Source organism: Leuciscus leuciscus (assembly GCF_965113295.1).
Source record: "Leuciscus leuciscus genome assembly, chromosome: 22".
Lineage (NCBI taxonomy): Eukaryota > Metazoa > Chordata > Actinopteri > Cypriniformes > Leuciscidae > Leuciscus > Leuciscus leuciscus.
In genome coordinates this window covers 13,170,739-13,191,714 of record NC_138746.1, presented here as the reverse complement: position 1 = coordinate 13,191,714, position 20,976 = coordinate 13,170,739, and the positions used below count along the sequence as shown (strand labels likewise).

At 36.5% G+C, this 20,976-nt stretch overlaps 1 protein-coding gene across 1 annotated transcript in view; it reads left to right on the top strand.

The window, feature by feature from the left end:
- Positions 1-230: 230 nt before the first annotated feature.
- prim2 (DNA primase subunit 2) overlaps positions 231-20,976 on the top strand; it is a 69,478-nt gene continuing 48,732 nt past the window's right edge. Inside the window, exons 1-7 of the mRNA XM_082153836.1 lie at positions 231-373; positions 777-925; positions 1,018-1,130; positions 1,582-1,676; positions 2,429-2,549; positions 3,635-3,730; positions 4,042-4,179. Coding sequence (XP_082009962.1) covers positions 784-925; positions 1,018-1,130; positions 1,582-1,676; positions 2,429-2,549; positions 3,635-3,730; positions 4,042-4,179 — 705 coding nt within the window. The 5' untranslated portion in view covers positions 231-373; positions 777-783. The remainder of the gene's footprint in view (positions 374-776; positions 926-1,017; positions 1,131-1,581; positions 1,677-2,428; positions 2,550-3,634; positions 3,731-4,041; positions 4,180-20,976) is intronic.

Below are 20,976 nucleotides of genomic sequence, written 5' to 3'. Positions count from 1 at the left end.
ACTTTATTGTACGACAGTTTTATGCCATAAATATGGCTTTCTTGGAACGTCAGTGACCACGTGGAAAAGTAATACGTCACGATGTAAAAGGATGGTTGATCCAGTAGTAGCTTGAGGCGGAAAAAATGTATCTTCGAATAATATAAAATATTATTTGAATAGAGCTGTTCGAAAGAACCGATTCGCGGAATTGATTCAGAATTTCCATAACCAACAGAAAGCACAGGACAAGGCAGCCCCCGGAAACAGCCCTTCGCAGAACATGATTGGTGAATTTCGAGAGTGACGTCATATAGGCGCGCTTTGTTTGGAACGTCAGCTCTTTGGCGGGATTCACGCTCAGGAAGAGACAAGCAGCGATTGTTTTTAAAGTGTGAGTTTGTTATTCGTTGTCAGTTACGTGTAGTTAATATGTGTTTTTCGTAAAGACACATGAAAATATTGGCATGCACGTATTTTAACGTTAAATACGCACGAGGACTTAGACTGCTGACAGACAACAGATTGTATTGCCTGCTAACGATGAACTATGTTAGCTGGTTAACTTAGCATGAATCAAGTTATAATTCATTATTTAAGTAAATTATTGTTGCAGTTTATGGCATGCGAGCTGTACTGTAATGTGGGTCTGTTTCTGTGTGTATTAATCGTCAACCTCTTTTCTCATTAAATTGCTATAGGTCTATTAATATTTTCATATTGAGCAGATCATAATGTTTTTAAAAGATGTCACATTATCCAGTTTTGTGAACTTTTTGTAAACACTCTGTGTCTAGAATTGCAATGCAGTTTCCAGGCAGAAGAAAGAAGATCGGCAGCTCTCAGAATGATCTGTATGATCACTGTCTTCAGTTCTATGGACAGCCTCCGCTGGACAACATCTCTCTCACTGAGTTTGAAACCTTAGCAGTGGAGAGGTTGAAATGTGAGTCATCTGCATGTGACAGGTGTTTTTAAATGTGAATTATTTTAATATTCTACTAATATATTACTAATATATTTATATGATTAATTAAGTGCTCAAGACTGTGGAAAACCTTGGTGTGAGCTATGTGAAAACTACAGATCAATACATGAAGAAATTGGAAACTGAATTATCAAGTCTGAACTTTCCACTCAGGACTGAATTGGTGAGGACACATTCTTCATACACTTGTATGCATTTATTTATTTATTTACTTGCCTACGGGGTACAGTGATGCTGATATTTTGTGGTGCTATTTTTAATGTTTATTGCATACATTTTATTTTGCAACACTACACCGGACATTCAGCACTTGTGTGTGCCAGCCGAATTAATCGTTAATCATTTTGTTAAAAATAGTTTTCTTCTTTACAGACTTTGATGTTAGCTTTTAACGAGTCTATAATGAAACTATCCCACACCCAATACAATGTTACACCTCCTCAAATTAAAAAGACGGAGTATATTTTCATTTCATTATGCTTTGGTCATTGGTCATAGAAAAATTATAAATTTTATGATGACTTTGTCTTTTTATCGCAAACTTTTTTTAAATGAGTGCACTCCATGTATTTTATATATTTTTTCCCCCCCTCAACATTCTCCTAATAACCCAGGGTGAGCTAAAGGTTCAAGGAGGAACATCTGAATATGAGAAACGAAGAAAAGACCATATCTCCCATTTCATTCTACGCTTGGCTTATTGCCAGACGTAAGTATTCTTAATTTAGGAGGGACTGATACAGACAAACAAAAATTTAAATGGCCAATTTGTCTGACTCTAGTCTGTCTTTGTTAGTGTGCTAAAATTAATGCTATGAATATGTGTATATGAAACATTAATAATCTTAAGGCAAGCTCACACTACAGGGCTGTAAGACTACGATGTGGTGCTCCCTCTACACAACAAGGTTTCTGGTCATCTTCGTGTCATAGCAGATCTCATATTTAACAAGCGAAGCCGACCGCAAGAGGCACCGATTTGGCCAAGTATAGGTCTCTGCAGGACATTAATGGGAGTTACCAGATCGGTGCGCAAAGCCAAAACAGAGGGCCATTTTCAACCTCGTTACCTGATTTCCTCACGTCACGGTTACAGTTGTTTAGGGATGGGGTCAGGTAAAGGGCATCATTTTCATTGCGTGATATAGAAACACCCACAAATTTAGAAAAGGCCACTTTTGTTCTGTTGAGACCCATACTCAATTAGGCCGCGATCCAAGGGTTTTGTCGCAGGCCATAGAAATCTGTCCGCAGCAGCAAAATCAGTCCAAAAGTTGTGTAGTGTGAGTTTGCCTTTAGTTAAAGCCAAACATAATAGCTTCAACTATGCTGGGGTTTGCTCCCAAGCCCAATTCATTTAAAATGTATATATTGAAGATCATGTACAGGCACATTTTTAAATTAACATTGGCAGTGTTAATTAAGGTATAAATTAAGCCTTAGACTTTTATTTCATTCTAGGGAGGACCTCAGGCGATGGTTTATCCAACAGGAAATGGATCTTTTCCGTTACCGGTTCAATTACCTTTCTTCAAAGCACAAGACTGACTTTTTGCATAAAAATAATTTGAAGTACGAGACGGTGAGGCTATTTTACATATTAATCTCACTGTTGAAACCTCACCAATGCCTTTTCCTTTACTTTGATGTTATCAGAAAATAAAAAAATCTGTTCATTTAAAGGGTTAGTTCACCCAAAAAACGAAAACAAACGCCAATTGCAGACAATTTGAACTAAACCGCTCAATTCATATGGATTAGTTTTTATGATCTCTCTTTGAATTTTTTTGAAATGACTAAGTAGTTGTGTGGACTGTCAATGGAGGGACAGAAATTTTTCAGATTTCATTAAAATATCTTCATTTGTGTTTTGAAAATGAACGAAAGTCTTATGGGTTTGGAATGACATGAGGGTGAGTAAATGATGAGTAAGTGATTCACATTTGGGTGAACTAACCTTTTAATTTAGATTACAAAACTATAAACCTGAAAAGTAATTGCAATAACTAACTTTATCTAATTTTTTTTTTTTTACCATTGTTCGAAGTGTGTAATTTACAGACACAATATGTAGTTATTTCTCTCATCTGTACTGTATGTGTTGTTTTCTGTCCTAATCAGATTCAGAACTCTTGTGATTCCCAACATACTCTACTGACAGATCACTTCCATCTGTCTTGTAACTGAAACATGGGAATGTTTAGTACATGCCCCTGCTAAAACCTTGATTTAACTTTCTAATTTGAAAGATCCCATCATGATCATTGATGTTTTAGACATGTACAGGGCCCAGTGGAAGTTAAATGTGTTTTCACACACAGTCCTGTAGGGGGCAGTTGTTCTACACTTAAAACATTGCTCATTTTTCAGTTCCACTCTCTTAACAATCCTAATATGATTTCAGAGCGGTGCCTAAATGCTTATTTTCTGGCTGTAAATAAATGCTAATGCTATTATGTCACTGAATAAATGCTAAATGATATGTTTTGTCATAACCTTTTTACAGGATAATTCAATGATCTGTTTTTCTTTCAAGTTGCTTTCTGAATTGTGGTGATAAATGCTTTTTTCTTTGCAGAATGTTGTCCTTGCTTTATCTCTTTTAGTTTCTTGAAACTAAATGTCTGTCATCTGTGCTATTTTTTTTTTTTTCCTTTCACTTAACAGGTTAGTGCAGAGGAAAAGAAAAGCTTAAAAGACAAGCTCATCAGCTCCAGTTATGGATTAAGTGGAATCACAGTGGAAGAATATGAGTTCTACAAAGTAAGATAATTATAACTTTCTAATTATAAAAGTGGTACAGAGTTATGAAAAGCCATTTCATGCCGAGTCTCTGAAACTTTGTAAAAGACGACATTCTGAAAGACCCACTTCAAATCATTAAAGTAATGCATGTTCTATGGGTTTGTAAGTGTTTAAACTAAAATGAGATTTTATTAACATTATTCATTGACCTGCCTGTGAATCTTTTGAAGTAAGCATAAGCTGTAACACTTCAATATTATGGATGTGCAATAGATTTAAAATATCTGTTATTAACAAAGTATTTAACTTATTATTTTTCTGTGTCAAAGGTCCCATTTCAGGATGCCCTGGATTTAGTGCGCACAAGGAAAGTCTACTTGCTGGCTGGCAATGCCTATATTCCCAACAATGAAATTGTCACGATTGTTCTGAATGACTTCCGCACAAGACTGTCCAAAGTCCTTGCGGTAAGTAACTCGGTTATTTTGAGTCCAATGTTATCGATGCTTCTCAAATAGTGCAATGACACACTGAGGAATTAAGTGATGTATATATAGTCACAAAATTGAGACCTTTCCCACAACAATCAGTGATCACTAGAGATTAATTTGTACGTGGCAGTTTGTCTAAGCTGACCGAGATGGATGTTGTAAACAGGGTCTATGCTATGTTACTTTAATCCTTCATCCACTCCACGCATCCTGTAACAAATATTTCTTTCGTGGGTCAAAATGACCCGAAAGCCTAAAATTATACTTTTTTTTTTTTTTTGTCCAGCTTAAAGCTTATATCATTCCATTTTTATAATATTTTTTCTATTTGTTAATTTATGTACATTTGAATTTTATGATTTATCAATAAATAATATAATTTAAGCACATTCTTCACCTTTAACTTAAATTCAAAATAACTTGCAATGCATGCAGTAACCAGCTCAAATCAACTCAGAATGTCTCACATTGGATCAATTTGGCTGTCTCTGCCGACCTCTTGTGGAAAAAAATAATATAACATATTTCATAACTCTTGCCACTAATGGCCTCATAGCTCTATATGAAGAGCAAATGAGCTGTTCCGCTGGGTCCTAAAGTCAGTTCCTGAGGTTTTCTCTTCAGTATGCATTCAGATACACATGTAGATATTATTTTAAAAAATTTGGGAAAGTTTTAGCATTTTTAGTTTTAATTTAGCTTTTTTTTTAAATTATTATTATTTATTTATTTTGTATTCATGGTTCAAGTGCGACAAAAGTCCTAAGGTTTTGGACCACCCTGATTTAAAAAAAATAAAAATGAGTTTTGGGTCAAAATGACCCAAAGGAAGGCATTATCGTGAGGGATGTTACTTTATACCAGATTGGGAATATTTTGAGATTCACTCAGAATTCATTGATTTAATACGACCCCACATTTAGTGTTCCTTTACTAAAATTCAAAGGTTTCCTATTTTTGAAGGGTTCATGGGGAGTTATTGTAAGCTACAGAAATAAAGCTTGTAGCTCACAGTTAGAGTTGATGGGGGAGCTGCATTAAGGTGGTCTTGGATGACTAGAAAGGTAACGCGATGGAGAGGTTATAGCAGTCATGAGATTGCTTTTTTTTTAAGGTGTGGAAGAGTGGGCGTCAGAGATGATATTTTGGAGAGGCTTAGCGTAAAGTGCTTGATGGCACACACTGAGAAGTCATGGGTCATTTCCACCCTCAGACGGAGATTAAAAGGCAGCTAGGAGACGGAGGAGGTCACGGGGAGGGTTGTTGGTCAGGAAATCAAAAGCAGCTTTTCTGTTAGCTCCTGCCAAGATTGCTATACCCACCGTGGAGGCGACTCGATTTAATTTTTTTCCTTAACCCTGCCAAATGGCAGCAAAATGTGCTTCCCTGCGATATGCTATTATCCTTTGAAAAACAAGGCTTGTGTTTATTTTCCTGCCATTGAGTTTCTCCCCTTGCATCATATTTATAACACATGTACATGTAATGTGTGTCAGGAGATTCCCAGTGGACCGCACATTGAGGTCTTTTCGTGCTTGATGTGGAACGTGAGCGTTGCTGCTTACTTGTTGTCTTTTGTTCAGCAGCACAAGCACAAACATTAATAAAATACACCGGATCATACAGGCTTAATCTTTTGAAAAGGAAAATAGTTAGACACTGCACTGAATATGCTACATTTGTATGTATGGAGTCAGTAAGATATTTTATTCAGCAAGAATGCATTAAATGAATCAAATGTGCCAGCGATATCAAAAGACCAAATTCAGGATAAGGCACTTTAAGTGGTTTTCACGTCGGATGTTTTAGAATGTCCTGCTGTGTTTGTGATTTTTAATACTGCACCAGGTGTTGTATATGGATCACAAGTTAAAAAATGTGCATATCGTTCACACACTTTTGTTGTTATTTTGAGATGTGCTGCAGTTCTCTGGATGCTTTGCCCTCTAGGTCTCCGTACGGGCCAATCATGTGACTGAAAACTATGAATTTGAGTGGTTTCTGAAGGAACGTGACGCTTGAGTCTGGAGTTATGGCTGCTGAAAATTCAGCTTTGCCGTCACATGATTTTAAAATAGAAAACAGTTATTTTAAGTTGTAATAATATTTCACAATATTACTACTTTACTGTATTTTTGATCAAATAAATGTAAGCCTTGTTTAGCATAAGAGAGAGAAAAAATATTTCAGTTTGTTTACTTTGTTTGGGAAGGTAAATGCTCTGTTTTTCCATAAAGGTTTTGAGGAGCACCCATGAGTTCACCCATTATCTCATTGAGGTTATGTATAAAATAACACTCTAAATATGAAGCGCAGTTTAAATATTTAATCCGTTGTACAGAACAGTGTGATGGCTGTTAAGGTAATATCCGCCTGTTTGTCATCTTCACTCCATTAATATCTGAGATTCGAATGAGAGTCTCTGTGATGGTAAACAATGCAGCAGCATATTTAATTGCTGCTATAACTGGAGAAATTAAAATGTGCACAGGATATTGGGAACAATAATAAATCGGGCAGCTTTGTGAACTTGAATTACTTAACAACATTAGTCTGCCCAGCTTGGGTTTAATTGGGCATTTTAATTGAAACCGGGGAGCGGTTGTGTTCGGTTGATCACTGGTAAGTGGAGAAGAGACAGGCTTTGTGCATTTAGTTCTGGCATGTAGTTTGCATAAATTGTTCTTGCACTTCTGGGATTGAACACACTGTTAGTTGAAAATGTTTAATAAAAACTGTGCCACCGTACTGTTCCTGAGTTTTCTGTCACACCTGAATGTTGGATATTATGATTGTCATAGATGGATGATGCAAAATTAAGAGGCTTTTCTCAGCATGGTAAATTATCTTTCAGCTTGGCAGATTTTTATTTTTTTTGTCATCTACATGCCATCTCGTCAAGGCTGGCCATCAGAGTTAGTCTGCCAGACAGTTGGACAGCTGGTGAGATGAGTTTTATTTCGGCAGAATGTTCTCTGAGAAAAATCATTTGAATTATTATTCGGTAAGCTCTTGTCCGACCGAAGCAGTGAACAGACACAGCAAGTAAACAATCTCTCTCCTGCCAGTACATTGAAGCTCTATAAGCTTGCGCATTAATCCATCCTGGCTAATGAAAACATATGCTGCCTGCACATTTTCTTTTTGATGGCGTTTGGGATGGCCACGCTGGAAGAAAATGAAATGTGTCAATCTTCATATTCTTGCTGACTCCATAAATCGGGCCTGGAACGAGTCTTTTATGATACTCGAAATCATTTCCAGAGAGACTCTCTGAAATCAATTGCCTGGTTGAAAGTCCTTTACCAGGCATCACCTAGTGTCGCTCTGAAGGACCATTTAAGTAGAGCTGCCATTGACCAGCAATTGTTACAGGTGAATATTTGCGAAAGTGAACAAACGCATAAATTTTTTTATGTGAGCTAAAAGATGACCGGACTTGATCAGGTTTTTCCAACTTTGACTCTAAACCATTTTGATACTTTTTCTATACTTATACTTTTTGTTCTATTTTTTGTTTCTATACTTTTTGTGTTTTATGTTGTTTTGCACATATTGGCAAGATAATGTTATTTAGCAGGCTAACATTCAGTGGATGAGGTTCTTTCAAAATAGAAAAAAAAACCAACCCTTATGATAATCTTGCAGGGCTTGAATTTCGGTGCGGGAATGTGGGGATTGCGCATAATTTAAACCATTCCCGCAAGGTTAGCTTTTATAGTGCGAGAAATTCCCGCACAAATATATTCGCTTCATCTCAGGACAAATGATTAAAAAATAAATTCACAGATGCGAGAAAAAAAGATGTCAAACTGTCTTTTATTTTCGAATTGAATTCCTCAATCAGCGCTGGACCGGCATTTTCTGTCTTCCGCTGAGCCCTGGCCGTAGCGTAGACAGATCATATGTTTCACGCTGTCAAGGCAGTGGTCTGCGTTGCGCTGATCTTATTCACACTATCGAGTGTAGGTGCAGCATTCTAACATTGAGTCATAATGAGCTGTTTGTGAAGAAATTATCCGCTTCCAAATTATGTCATTTTACTAGAAATCTGAGGTATATTTTTACAGACTGCCGAAAGCTACAGAAAAGAGAAGCAAATGGATCTCTGCAAATCACAGAAACAACTGGACTCCAGGCAGCAGTTATCATTTTGTGTCAATATGTTTAATTTTGGGGTAAAATCATACCCTATATATTGTATTGACAACTGATCAATTAAATATTTACCATCTTATATTCTGTATAAATGGATGTTTTTATATAAACACTGACAAAAACTTTACAAGTTTTAGGGCTGGATGATATATATAACGATATATACAGTATATAACATTGATATAGATAATCACCTGATAATTTAGACCTACCTATATTGTATTTATATAAAGCATTTTTATATAATTTTCCTGGCATCGAAATCAGGCACACATAAATGTCAGGAAACATGATTTCTGGCTGCATGTCAATATCCATGGATCACTGGATCTTTGGTAAGTTGTAAGGAACACTATATTGAGTCAAACCTTTAGTTTAAACTGATAATCGCTTGTTTTACTCGTGTTTTCACAGTTTCCCTCATTAAATCCAGTCATGCATCAGGCCCTTTTGCCACTCAGTCTGGCTGAAGGGGCGCATTCCGGCGGGAAAGTGACGGCAATGCATACCCTCTAGATCTTAAATGTCCAGCTAGTATTTTTTTTTATTTTTTTTCAGTGGGTCCAGTTTCTTTTTCTCCTGATTATTATCCTTTCACTCTATTCTGTATCTAATCCATCTAAAAGGCCTATAAATAGCTCTGTAAATGAAATAAGATCTGTGTCTCGATGGTAGACATTGCAATTTTAGTGTTTGTTCCTCATGTTTCATTGACTTATTAAAAAAAAACTGCTGAAACTTGGTTCTGTCTGAAAGTTTCAAAGGTTCCCCTGGCAGTTAAGCGGCAACTTGCCAATTACGGCAAAAGCCATGGGTCATGTTCGATTTTCAAAAAAGCGATCACCAGCCTGCAAAACGTGGTGAAATACAAAGGTAGTCATGTAGAGTTAATTGTGTCCATGACGAACAAACAGAACGTCTGGCATGGGAATCCGTTCTTAATCAAAGCTGAGCTGCGGCTTATGGTCCGACATTTAAAGCGCTATTTCCATCAAAGTCAATGTAATTCCCTCTCGTTGTTCAAAAGCCATCATGGATGAAGCGGCTCGCTTGGCAAATTTTCAACACTTTGAAAATAAGACCTCTAATATAATGAGACTGTCCATTGACGTAAATTATTATTAGCCTGAGCCTTATAAAGCATGTTAAAGACTTCCCCATCTCACTAATTCTTTTTCTGTCATATTGGTAATGAGGTTTGGTTTAAAGCTTTTTGACTTTCTCGCTGTTCCTATGATTTCTTTTTTGTGTGTTTTTCAAGGCTCAATAATAAAAACAAAATTTTTTTTGCTGGTCAGGCCAGTAGTTCAGATTTTTACCAACATTTTACCAACAATTAGTGAATAGGTGCAATTAAACAAATGTAAATGAATGAAAGTAACAAACCACACTTTTGCTGGCAAATGATTTCATACTGTGCAGCACTTTTAACTTGTAACTTTTAACCCTATAGCTGACCCTCTTCTTTCAACAAAACCTCACTTACATTAGCCAGTTAACATTATCTTGGTGATATTTAAATCGCCATTGTTTTCAACAACAATGCTTACTTTATCACAGGAAACCAAATGTTTAAACTTGTGTGACATAAAACACACATACATTCTCAACAAATATACGATGTAGTCACATTAGTCAAAGTTCCATCAAAGTGCCTGAAGATCTCTTACAATAGCCATTAGCCGTCCATATTGTTGAGTTTTGCTTCTTTCAAAAGTTTAAAATTTGGTGCTTGTACTCCAGAAAATGTTAAAATATTTGGTAATTAGTTAGTTATGTTCTCCGGATGTTTTCTAGATTTAATCACTAGCCAAGTTTGCTGACTTGGTCATGTCAGTGTTCCTTTTCTCATTAAACAGAGCTAGTTTTAATTATGAATCTAAAAATATCATAAGTTTCCTCTGCAGTCTGATCTTGTGTGTTTACCTTGTTTTGCAGGTTTTTAAAACTAAACTTTTTACAATTCATTAGTTTTAGACTGAAACAACAGGCTGTCTTTCACTGAAACAGTGGGAATTTTCACATCTTAAAAATAGATACTGGAAATTTGGGGCATGCAAAAATCTTTCATAGTTAGAAGTGTTTGTGAGAGGGAAACTGACACAAGTGTTTTAGTTATTTGAAAGTTAATATTGTGGATTCATCCGAGAGTTATTACTTTAATTAATTTGGCACGGTTAATGCATTTTTAATTAACTCTGTTTAAATAATTTGGAAAGAAATCAAATAAGTTCTAAAACATCTTTTCCCCTTAATATATATATATATATACATATATATATATACATATATATATATACATATATATATATATATATATATATATATATATATATATATATATATATATATATATATATATATATATATATATATATATATATATATATATATATAATGTATATGTATTTTTTGTCTTTATAAAACAAAGAGAAACTATACACAAACCGAAGACTGCTGGATGAATTCAATTCTGTCATCTTGGGATGACAGAATGGGATTAACTTTTTTTCCCTCATTCAGTCTCTCAGGCTCTCATGCGGGTTGCTGTTTGCTGATATACACTACTGTTCAAAAGTTTGGGGTCAGTAAGATAAAAAAAAAATTATACTTTGATTCAGCAAGAATGCATTACATTGATTGAAAGTGACTGTAAAAACATTTTTACAGAAAGTCTGTTTCAAATAAATGCTATTCTTTTGCCACAACAGAAATAATCTAAGTATATTACAATATAAAACGGACGTGTTAAATTGTAATACTATTTTTGCAATATATTAATATTTTTCCTGCATTCAAAATATTTTGGCGGCCAAGAATATTAATCTTTGTTCAGCCAAAGATTTATTTAATCACTTAATGTGACGATACCTGCCACTCTGAAGTACTGGGACCCGCTAATAACCAGCTGCTTTAAAATGCTCCCTTGAATGTTTGTGTGAGCAATCTGTGAAAAGCATCAATGGTTTCTATTTGCAACGCGTCTTTGCAGTGTTGAGAATGCAGTAGCCAATCAGATGTTTAATTAGTCAGAATCTGCTCAACACTGCTTTTTGTTTTTGTTCAGCGCGAGTTCTGCATGCTCGCAATCCCTTTCATTATAACCAACAAAGTTTAAACTCTATGTAAGAGATTCAACCTCGCTTTGAATTTGACAGCTTCAGTGATCATAATGGCAGCGATCTTTGCTCGCTTTCTGTATAAAATATATATTTTTCATGCTTCCGAGTTCCGACTTCACATTGAAAAGTTTCTGGACTGGCAAACGTATTTAAATGCGCAATTGAACCCGATTGGCAGTGATAACCATAGCAATGGATACTGTATGCTAGGGTTGGGTATCGTTTAAAAACAAAAAATGTGTACCTGTGCCAAATCGATACTTTTATAATAGTACCGGTGCCTGAACCGATAGGTTAAAAAAAAAAAAAAGAGAGCCTCAAAACAATGGTGAATGACGGTAATGGGCTCGCAGTTCACATGGGTAGAGTACTTATACTGTGTGTGTGGATGACAGTGTTCATCCTCCACCACCAAAGACCATTTTTGACCCAGGAAAAACCCTGACTTTAGTACAATAGTCACGCATTGTGACTACAATATGCTTCATAGACTTTTTTTCTGAGAGCCTTAACACGCCGTGTACAGAGGTGTGTTTGTTGTATTAGCCATAAATGTGACCTCTTTTCTATTAATATATCACCTAACATGATTTGCATTTACATTAGATTCAATTAAAACAGATCATTTATCACACAGTTTGTCAGACAGATTTTCAGCCTGCTTTCTCTTTCTCTTTCGACTATCAACCAAAAATGTCATTGGTAATTTCTGTTGGTCAAAATTGCAGTGCAACTATTGTATTTACTAATTGAATTACTTGTATTGCTATTATTAATTGCATTTGCTGTAACACAATAATGTTATTCCTTTAATATCTTTGACACAAGTGATACGATTGTAAACGACCTCCTAAGATACTCACTTTTTAGCAGTTTTTCCACACCGAGTGACTCTAGGTTCTTCTGTTTAAGTTTGTGAAGTGTTTCTTTTATCACCAGGTTGTAATATAATACCTTGTCGCTAGGCATCACACACTTTTAGAAACCAAAGCTTGACCTAATTGAGAGTCACCAAGGTAGAGTAGAAAAACACAGGCACTTTCACTCTGCCTACCAACAATTCAATTGAAGCTGTCAATCTAGAGGCTAATTTTAGCCATTTGGCTGTTGCTGGCGTGTCTGGCTAGAGCTGTGGAGGTGCCGATGGATGGATGGACACATGCTGAAAACATGGCAATGTCAAACTTTCAATCATGCTGAGTCCTTCCGTAACAGAAAGGCCATCTCGAACAGTTTGAAGGTTTGTTTTTCCCCTTGTCCACTCGGGTGATTAATGAGCAAGCATGGCTGTTGTGTGTCCAGACGAAGGGCTGATGCATTCCTCGCTTCATTATCTGATCAATGCGGAAGAGACTCTGATAACAACTAGAGTCAATAAAGCTTTGGGGATTGGCTCTGATTTACCTTTGTGTGTGTGTGTGTGTGTGTGTGTGTGTGTGTGTGTGTGTGTGTTTTTACGGTTCACACCAGTGAGTATCTGTTTCGCTCTGAATAGACCAATATTTCACTGTATCTTAATTAAGGCAAGTATTTGAAATGAAATGCAATGAAATAATTCCCTCATGGAAATTAATCAGCTGGCTTGTAAATTAACTTAAATTATATATGCAGCCATGTGATAATGCTGTCTGCTAGTGCATTAAGCAGTAAATTATAACAAGACTGTTAATGGATGGATAAATGCATTTTAATGATTTTGAAAGGATCCAACTTAAGTGCAAATCAGCCTCAATTGTGTAAATCTGTGTGTATCTATGCACACACAAAAGACATTGCTGGACTATACATGGAGTGCAGAGCGTGTTTGTATGTTACTTATAACGTTAAGCACTGTGGTCAAAGCCCTGTCAGGGCTTCAGATACGAGAGCGAACACAATGATGCCACCAACTTCTACAGAAGGTCAGGTGTGTAACTAATAATATAGTAATAATCTTATCAGGCACGGAGTGGCCATCGGGAGAAATCCCGGTGGGCAGCTTATAAATTGGGCAGTTTCCTCTATATAAAGGCAGTTTCACACGGGACGCCGGAAGCGCATGTCATAGTTCATTTTCAATGAGAGACACAGCAGCAAATTGCAGGCGAAGACAGTGCAAGCGGTGCTCGTACACCGGAAATCTCCTCGCTTGCGCGTGCACAGCTCTTCCTACTGGTTACAAATATTATTATTAGGCATATATATTACGCACACTGTAAGATGAACCACATGACTTCTCTTCCACTTTGTCTCTATACTTCACATACAGTACACATGGAAATTGCATGGTACATTGCATGACTGATAATTAAATGAACTAATCACAAAGATTGACTTTGTATTTAAAGCAGTGCATCAGTTTATGCTATGCTTTAAACATTGTCTTTGTCATGTCACTTTTCAGAGAGTGTGCATACTCTTACATGACATGGCTTTGGTGGCTTGTATGACAGATAAACAGTCCCTGATTATGCACAAACAATTTGTTGAAACCATGGTTGGCTGGTTCCATGACAGTTCCTTAAAGTCGAATACAAGAAAAACCAAAGAGTTGTGCTGTGGGGGGTTTTGTCCATCCAAAATCTCTTTTTCTCTTTTTGAACCACTTAGGTTAGGGGAACAGGAAGTGGAACAGGTTGAATCCTTTACATATTTAGGTACTGTGATTGACAGCCGACTGTCCTTTGCACAACATGTGAACTGTGTCTGCAAGAAGGCTCATCAGCGTTTATTTCTTCTGAGACCGTTGAAAGGATTTAATGTTAGACAGGACATTTTGACAACAGTGTATTGGGTCACTTGTGGAATCAGTCATGACATTTAACGTTGTTTCTTGGTATAGCTTACTTTCAGCTGAAAATAGGAAAAAATTATCAAGAATTATTAAGCAGGCATCTAAGATTACTGGGGTCTCTCACAGCTTCACCTCTCAGACCTTCATAATATGGCAGTAAAGAGGAAAGTAGCTTCTATTATTATAGACTCCACACACTCTTTATGATTATTTTCATCTACTTCCATCAGGTTGCCGGTTCAAACTCCCTTAGCTAGGAAGAAGGCTTATAGGAATTTGTTTGTGCCCAAAGCAGTGACTATTTTAAACAAGGTCAAGTGAATGTGTGTGGGTTGCAGAATTGTGCACAATTGTAGTTTCCATTTAAATGTTTTAGACGTCGGTTTTAATAATGAATTGTATGTTTATGTTTACTGTTGAATTGTATGTGTTGTTGTTGATTTGTATTGAATAAGAGATTTTTAACCTAAGAAAAATGTCTATCACTAGTGATAGACAATAACGTTTTTCTAAATTCTAAATTACCTCAAGAGAAAAAGTGAATCAGCATAGGCCTATCTACCATGTACAGAACAGAACAGATAGTAGTTGTAAAATAAAAATGTAAGTGCTATTTTTTTTTATTATTATTATTTTATTTTTGTACGAAAAACATTTTGAAGGATCTGTTTTTAAAAGTAAATAAAATTTTTGTGAGGCAATCAATCCTCCCTCTCAAATAATAATAAAAAGGCCATCAAGACAATATCAAAGTTTTATACAGCTAAGAATAAACAATCCCTAATGAAAAAAGTATACTTTATTGTATTTTAAATATATTCACTTTTTCAATAGTAATATTAAATGTATTACAAATATATTAGCATCATGCTTTTACCTATTTTCACAATACAGCTTTTAACACACTTTAAATTAATTGTACTTTAGTATATTTTAGAAAAACATAGGCTACTTGAAGTGGAAAATTATATATTAAAATCTATATTATTTGACGTTTATAACAGCCACTGTTTCTTTTTCATATAAATGCTGTTCCTTTGAACTTTCAATTCATTTATGAATTGTAATAAAATGATCACAGTTTCCACAAAATATTAAGCAGCACAACTGTTTTAAACATTGATGATAATAATCAATGTTTCTTGAGCAGCAAATCAGCATATTAGAATGATTTCTGAAGGATCATGTGACTCTGAAGACTGAAGTAATGATGCTGAAAATTCAGCTTTTGCCAACAGACATCTTCCAAAAACCTTAAAATCTTGTGCCGTTTTCTGCTAGTTCGTGCAGCAGTTATTCGTATTGCAGGTAAAAAGTGTACAAATTGTGCACTGCCCATCTGGAACACCAGCCGAATAACATTGATGAGAAACTAAGAAGAAGGTTTTGCATTGTATAATGGCATCAAACTGGAAAGGCAGCACTTGTAATTGTATACATTTAGACTGGCTTTTTCCACCAAACATCACGAGGCATTGTGGAGGAAATGTGTAATTGAAAACATATCAAGTTCTATATTTTTAATTCTTTCACGTTCTACCCACAAGTTCGCAGTCCAGTGGGGCTCTGCAGTTGATTTATGATTGTGTAATGCCAGGCTGGAGATCTCTCCCACTCTGCGGTGTGCCAAATGTCCTGATGAATGCTAGAGGAGAGAGATGACCTCCTCGTGGGATCCAGATAACAAGATTGATTTGGGTTTCTTGTCAGCAAGTCTTGTCTTGTATGTAATGATGTGAGCGCTCCATGCATTTATCAAAGCTCCACTTGTAGTCTTCCGTGTGTCTCCCATCTCGCTTAAATGCAGAACAGGGAGCACTTTAAGTAGTTTCCCATCTTTAGGGAAGAATGGAGCCTTCAGGCATGTTTTGTACAAACAGATCCACAGTGCAATATCAATAATTATTTTATAAATATCTCTGGTGCACAGGCGTCAGTCTCATATCACAGATGTTATGAGAAGCACACTTAGACAATTAACAGGCTTTTATTTGTGTGATCTACTTAATGTTCCATTGGAAATGAGGGAATGTTTTAAAATGATCCACCTATTTTATGTTTGTGCCATTATACAGTATAATGTGCCTTGAATTATGAAAGGGACCCATCATTAGATAATGGTCATGTGTGAATTATTAATTTTTTTATGGACTGGACTAACATTTAAGTTTTTTATAGCATGCATTTTACAGATAGTTTCTTTATTTAATCCTTGAGGTGATGTTAATGTGACTCATGATGGATGGTTAAAGAATGATGAAATGGCAGCAAAAGAGTTAGGTCTTTCTCTTTTTGTGGAGGTGAAATGTTTCCAAGAAGAACGTTTCACACACTCTGCGCCTCTCAACACCACCCACTTGTGAAATGCGGTTGCCGCTTCAATTTTCCAATTTTCCTCTCACAAAAAGCCAGGGCTTCTGAAAGGCACTGGAATATAAATATTTTAGGGTTGTAATTATTTGAGGGGGAAGCATTGATGTTTAAATATTAAAGGCTTCATCTCTCAGTATGCTGTGACAGTATTTAGATGGGCTCTCAAACTATCTTATTGCACAAAGTCTCATACGTCTGTTACAGCATCAGATTATTGCTCAAGTATGAATGGGTAATTGTATATATTTTTTTTTGCTGTTTTATTAGCATCTTTATTTCTGTTTTGATGCTGGATCTACATGCTTGACATTATTTACACTTAAATGGAAGGATTTTGCCTTTAGTTGATGAAAGGATAGTCATGTAATGTAGTTTTTTTTCACTCTTATTGATGGATTCAGCCAAGAAGATTGCTTTTAGAATTGTATATATCTTTTGTATTATCTTTCTGCCATTTCAGAATAAGTCATAGGAATTTCATTATAGATTAAATTCCTGTTTACCAAAAAGTGCTGCTTGTGTGAAATTGCAATATCGTTTTACGAACTCTGAATTTGTAAATGACTGGTTTTAAATTCCAAAGAGCAAAAACGGTGCTAAATATGATGTAAATGTTTCAGCAGTAAAGGGCACATAGCAAGTATGCTGGTTGTTTTTACTTTTATTTATGTATGTATGTATGTATGTATGTATGTATGCATGTATGTGTGTGTATATACATTCTGTGTGTGTATATGTATAAAATTCAGCTTTGCATCACAGAAATAAATGATAATTTAAAGTATAATGAATTGAAAACCAATTATTTTAAATTGTAATAATATATCACAATATTACATTTTTTTCTGTGTTTTTGATCAAATAAATGCAGTCTTGATGAGCAGAAGAAACTTTTCAAAAACATTAAAAATAATAATGTTTCCAAACACGGAGTTTGAGCTCCCTCCAAAGATTCTCTATTGGGTTTAGGTCTGAAGACTGGCTAGGCCACGCCAGAACCTTGATATGCTTCTTACAGAGCCACTCCTTGGTTATCCTGGCTGTGTGCTTCGGGTCATTGTCATGTTGGAAGACCCAGCCTCGACCCATCTTCAATGCTCTAACTGAGGGAAGGAGGTTGTTCCCCAAAATCTCGCAATACATGGCCCCGGTCATCCTCTCCTTAATACAGTGCAGTCGCCCTGTCCCATGTGCAGAAAAACACCCCCAAAGCATGATGCTACCACCCCCATGCTTCACAGTAGGGATGGTGTTCTTGGGATGGTACTCATCATTCTTCTTCCTCCAAACACGTGTAGTGGAATTATGACCAAAAAGTTATATTTTGGTCTCATCTGACCACATGACTTTCTCCCATGACTCCTCTGGGTCATCCAAATGGTCATTGGCAAACTTAAGACGGGCCTTGACATGTGCTGGTTTAAGCAGGGGAACCTTCCGTGCCATGCATGATTTCAAACCATGACGTCTTAGTGTATTACCGTACAGTAACCTTGGAAACGGTGGTCCCAGCTCTTTTCAGGTCATTGACCAGCTCCTCCCGTGTAGTTCTGGGCTGATTTCTCACCTTTCTTAGGATCATTGAGACCCCACGAGGTGAGATCTTGCATGGAGCCCCAGTCCGAGGGAGATTGACAGTCATGTTTAGCTTCTTCCATTTTCTAATGATTGCTCCAACAGTGGACCTTTTTTCACTACGCTGCTTGGCAATTTCCCCGTAGCCCTTTCCAGCCTTGTGGAGGTGTACAATTTTGTCTCTAGTGTCTTTGGACAGCTCTTTGGTCTTGGCCATGTTAAGCCTGGTTCACACGGGACGATTTTAAAATTGTTGGCCGATTTTCCAAACCTGAGAGACCCCACACACGGGGATAAAAAATCACGGGTCTAACAGTTTTGGTCGTACAGTTTGTGTGTGGTGCGCAGCCACACGGCAAAATCAACACATCACACACGAACCGATTTGACTCCCGAGCATTCCCAGATCAGACGGGAAATCGCGCAAAATACCTCGATCAAACGTGACTTCAGAGTAGGACGAAGAGGATGCAGTGGCAATAGTTTGTAGTTTGTTTTTAACCGAAAAAAAACGTTATCAAAAGAAAAGGCGATGATCTCTGACGTCCACCGGACTTTCTGGTGCGCCATATCGCCGGCTGTTTTGATTATATTTCCCGGTGTTTCCTCGCCGCCTCGTCACCTCGCTTTCTGATTGGCTACACTCCACAGTCCACAGGCTGCGTGCTTGGGGGACACCACACACGAGAAGAAATCGGGCCAAATAAATCCAACATGTTGGATATCCCCGATTTGAGATCGGAGCGGTCCCGACGTCCTGCCGAGCAGACGAGAGCAGCCGTAACACACCACACACGGCAGGAATATCTGATCAGATTATTTTACGATAATCGGAGCATCCTTAAGATTGTCAGAAGGGGTGAATCGGGGCTAAAATCGGCCTAATTATCCTGCCGTGTGAACCAGGCTTTAGTAGTTGGATTCTTACTGATTGTATGGGGTGGACAGGTGCAGCTAACGACCTCAAACAGGTGCATCTAATTTAGGATAATAAATGGAGTGGAGGTGGACATTTTAAAGGCAGACTAACAGGTCTTTGAGGGTCAGAATTCTAGCTGATAGACAGGTGTTCAAATACTTATTTGCAGCTGTATCATACAAATAAATAGTTAAAAAATCATATATTGTGATTTCTGGATTTTTTTTTTTAGATTATGTCTCTCACAGTGGACATGCACCTACGATGACAATTTCAGACCCCTCCATGATTTCCAAGTGGGAGAACTTGCAAAATAGCAGGGTGTTCAAATACTTATTTTCCTCACTGTATATATATGTATATGTGTATATATATATATATATATATACATATACACACATACACACACACACACACACACACACACACACACACACACACACACACACACACACACACACACACACACACACACACACATATACGTGTATGTATGTGTGTATGTTGCGATTTGAAAACAATTTCCCCAGATGACGTGAATAGCTCTATTTGTAAAGAATGAATCATTCTAGGATGATTGGGGTGATTTTGTAGGGTAGTGCATCTACATAGAAACAAATTACAAGCATAAATAAATACAATAGAACAAAGATACAAATGAAATAAACAGTGCTTTATGTTTTTCAGGTAAATCTAACTATTCAGGTACAGACATTGAATAATCAAATGTAAAATAACACTGGATAGTCTTATAAATTAAACATAATTGTTTAATCTTTGTTAAAGCAGCAAAAGTAATTTTCTCTTTTTAAAAATTTTTTTTTTAATTAACATTGGTGACAAACCGCTTTGAGTATATTATAGGGTATATTAAGGGGAATAAAATGTTTGTTGGGACATCTTGCCGATTGCCACTCTTGACCAAGAAGAACACAAAAGGCCGACTTGAATATGCTAAAATCTGTTTGGATAGACCTGTGGGGTTCTGGAAGAATGTTTTATGGAGTGATGGGACCAAACTGCAACTTTTCAGACCCATGGATCAGCAGTATGTCTAGGGCAAAAAGGCAAAGCTTCTGTGCAGAAGAACACCACCTCTATGGTCCAACATGGAGGCGGTCCAGTCTGTAATGGGGGTGCTTTGCTATTGCAGAAAGTGGGAATCTTGACTGTATGAAAGACAAAATGAATTCTTTGAAGTATTAAGCCATTTTGGAAAAGATGGTTATGCCTTTTGTGTAGAGACTGACGCTTGGTGATCAATGGACTTTCCTGCAGGACAGCCATCCCAAAGTATAAATCCAAATCTACTGAAGCTTTGTTCAGGGACCAGCCGTAGAATGTTCTTAAGTTGCCTGTACAGTCTTCAGATTTACATCTCATTGTAAATATTTGGTGGAATTTGAAGAAAGCAGTGGTAATGTGAAAACCAAAGATTATCAGTGATCTGGAATTTTTTTCAAGCGAGGAATGGGCCAAGATTTCATTAAAAAGGTGACAGAATCTTCTAAGCACTGACAGGCAGCGATTTCTGGAGTTTATAAAGAAGAAACAATTCTGCACAAAATGTGACTTTTGGGGGTTGAATAATTTTGGACATGAATGTTTAGAGCCAATTTGATTTATTTAAATTTTTCATCAACTTAACGTTATCAGAATTATTCAAATGTGTATTAATATTCTTTTTATAATAGTTTACTGATGCCTTTGTTGTTCTCATAAAATGTTGTTCTTGACAGCAAAATGTCTTGCAGGTCAAGGGGGTTGAATAATTTTGATATTTTGATTGCAGCTATATCTAGTGTGGTTTTATAATTTTTGTTCTTATTTAGTTTTGTTTTATTGGAGTCAAA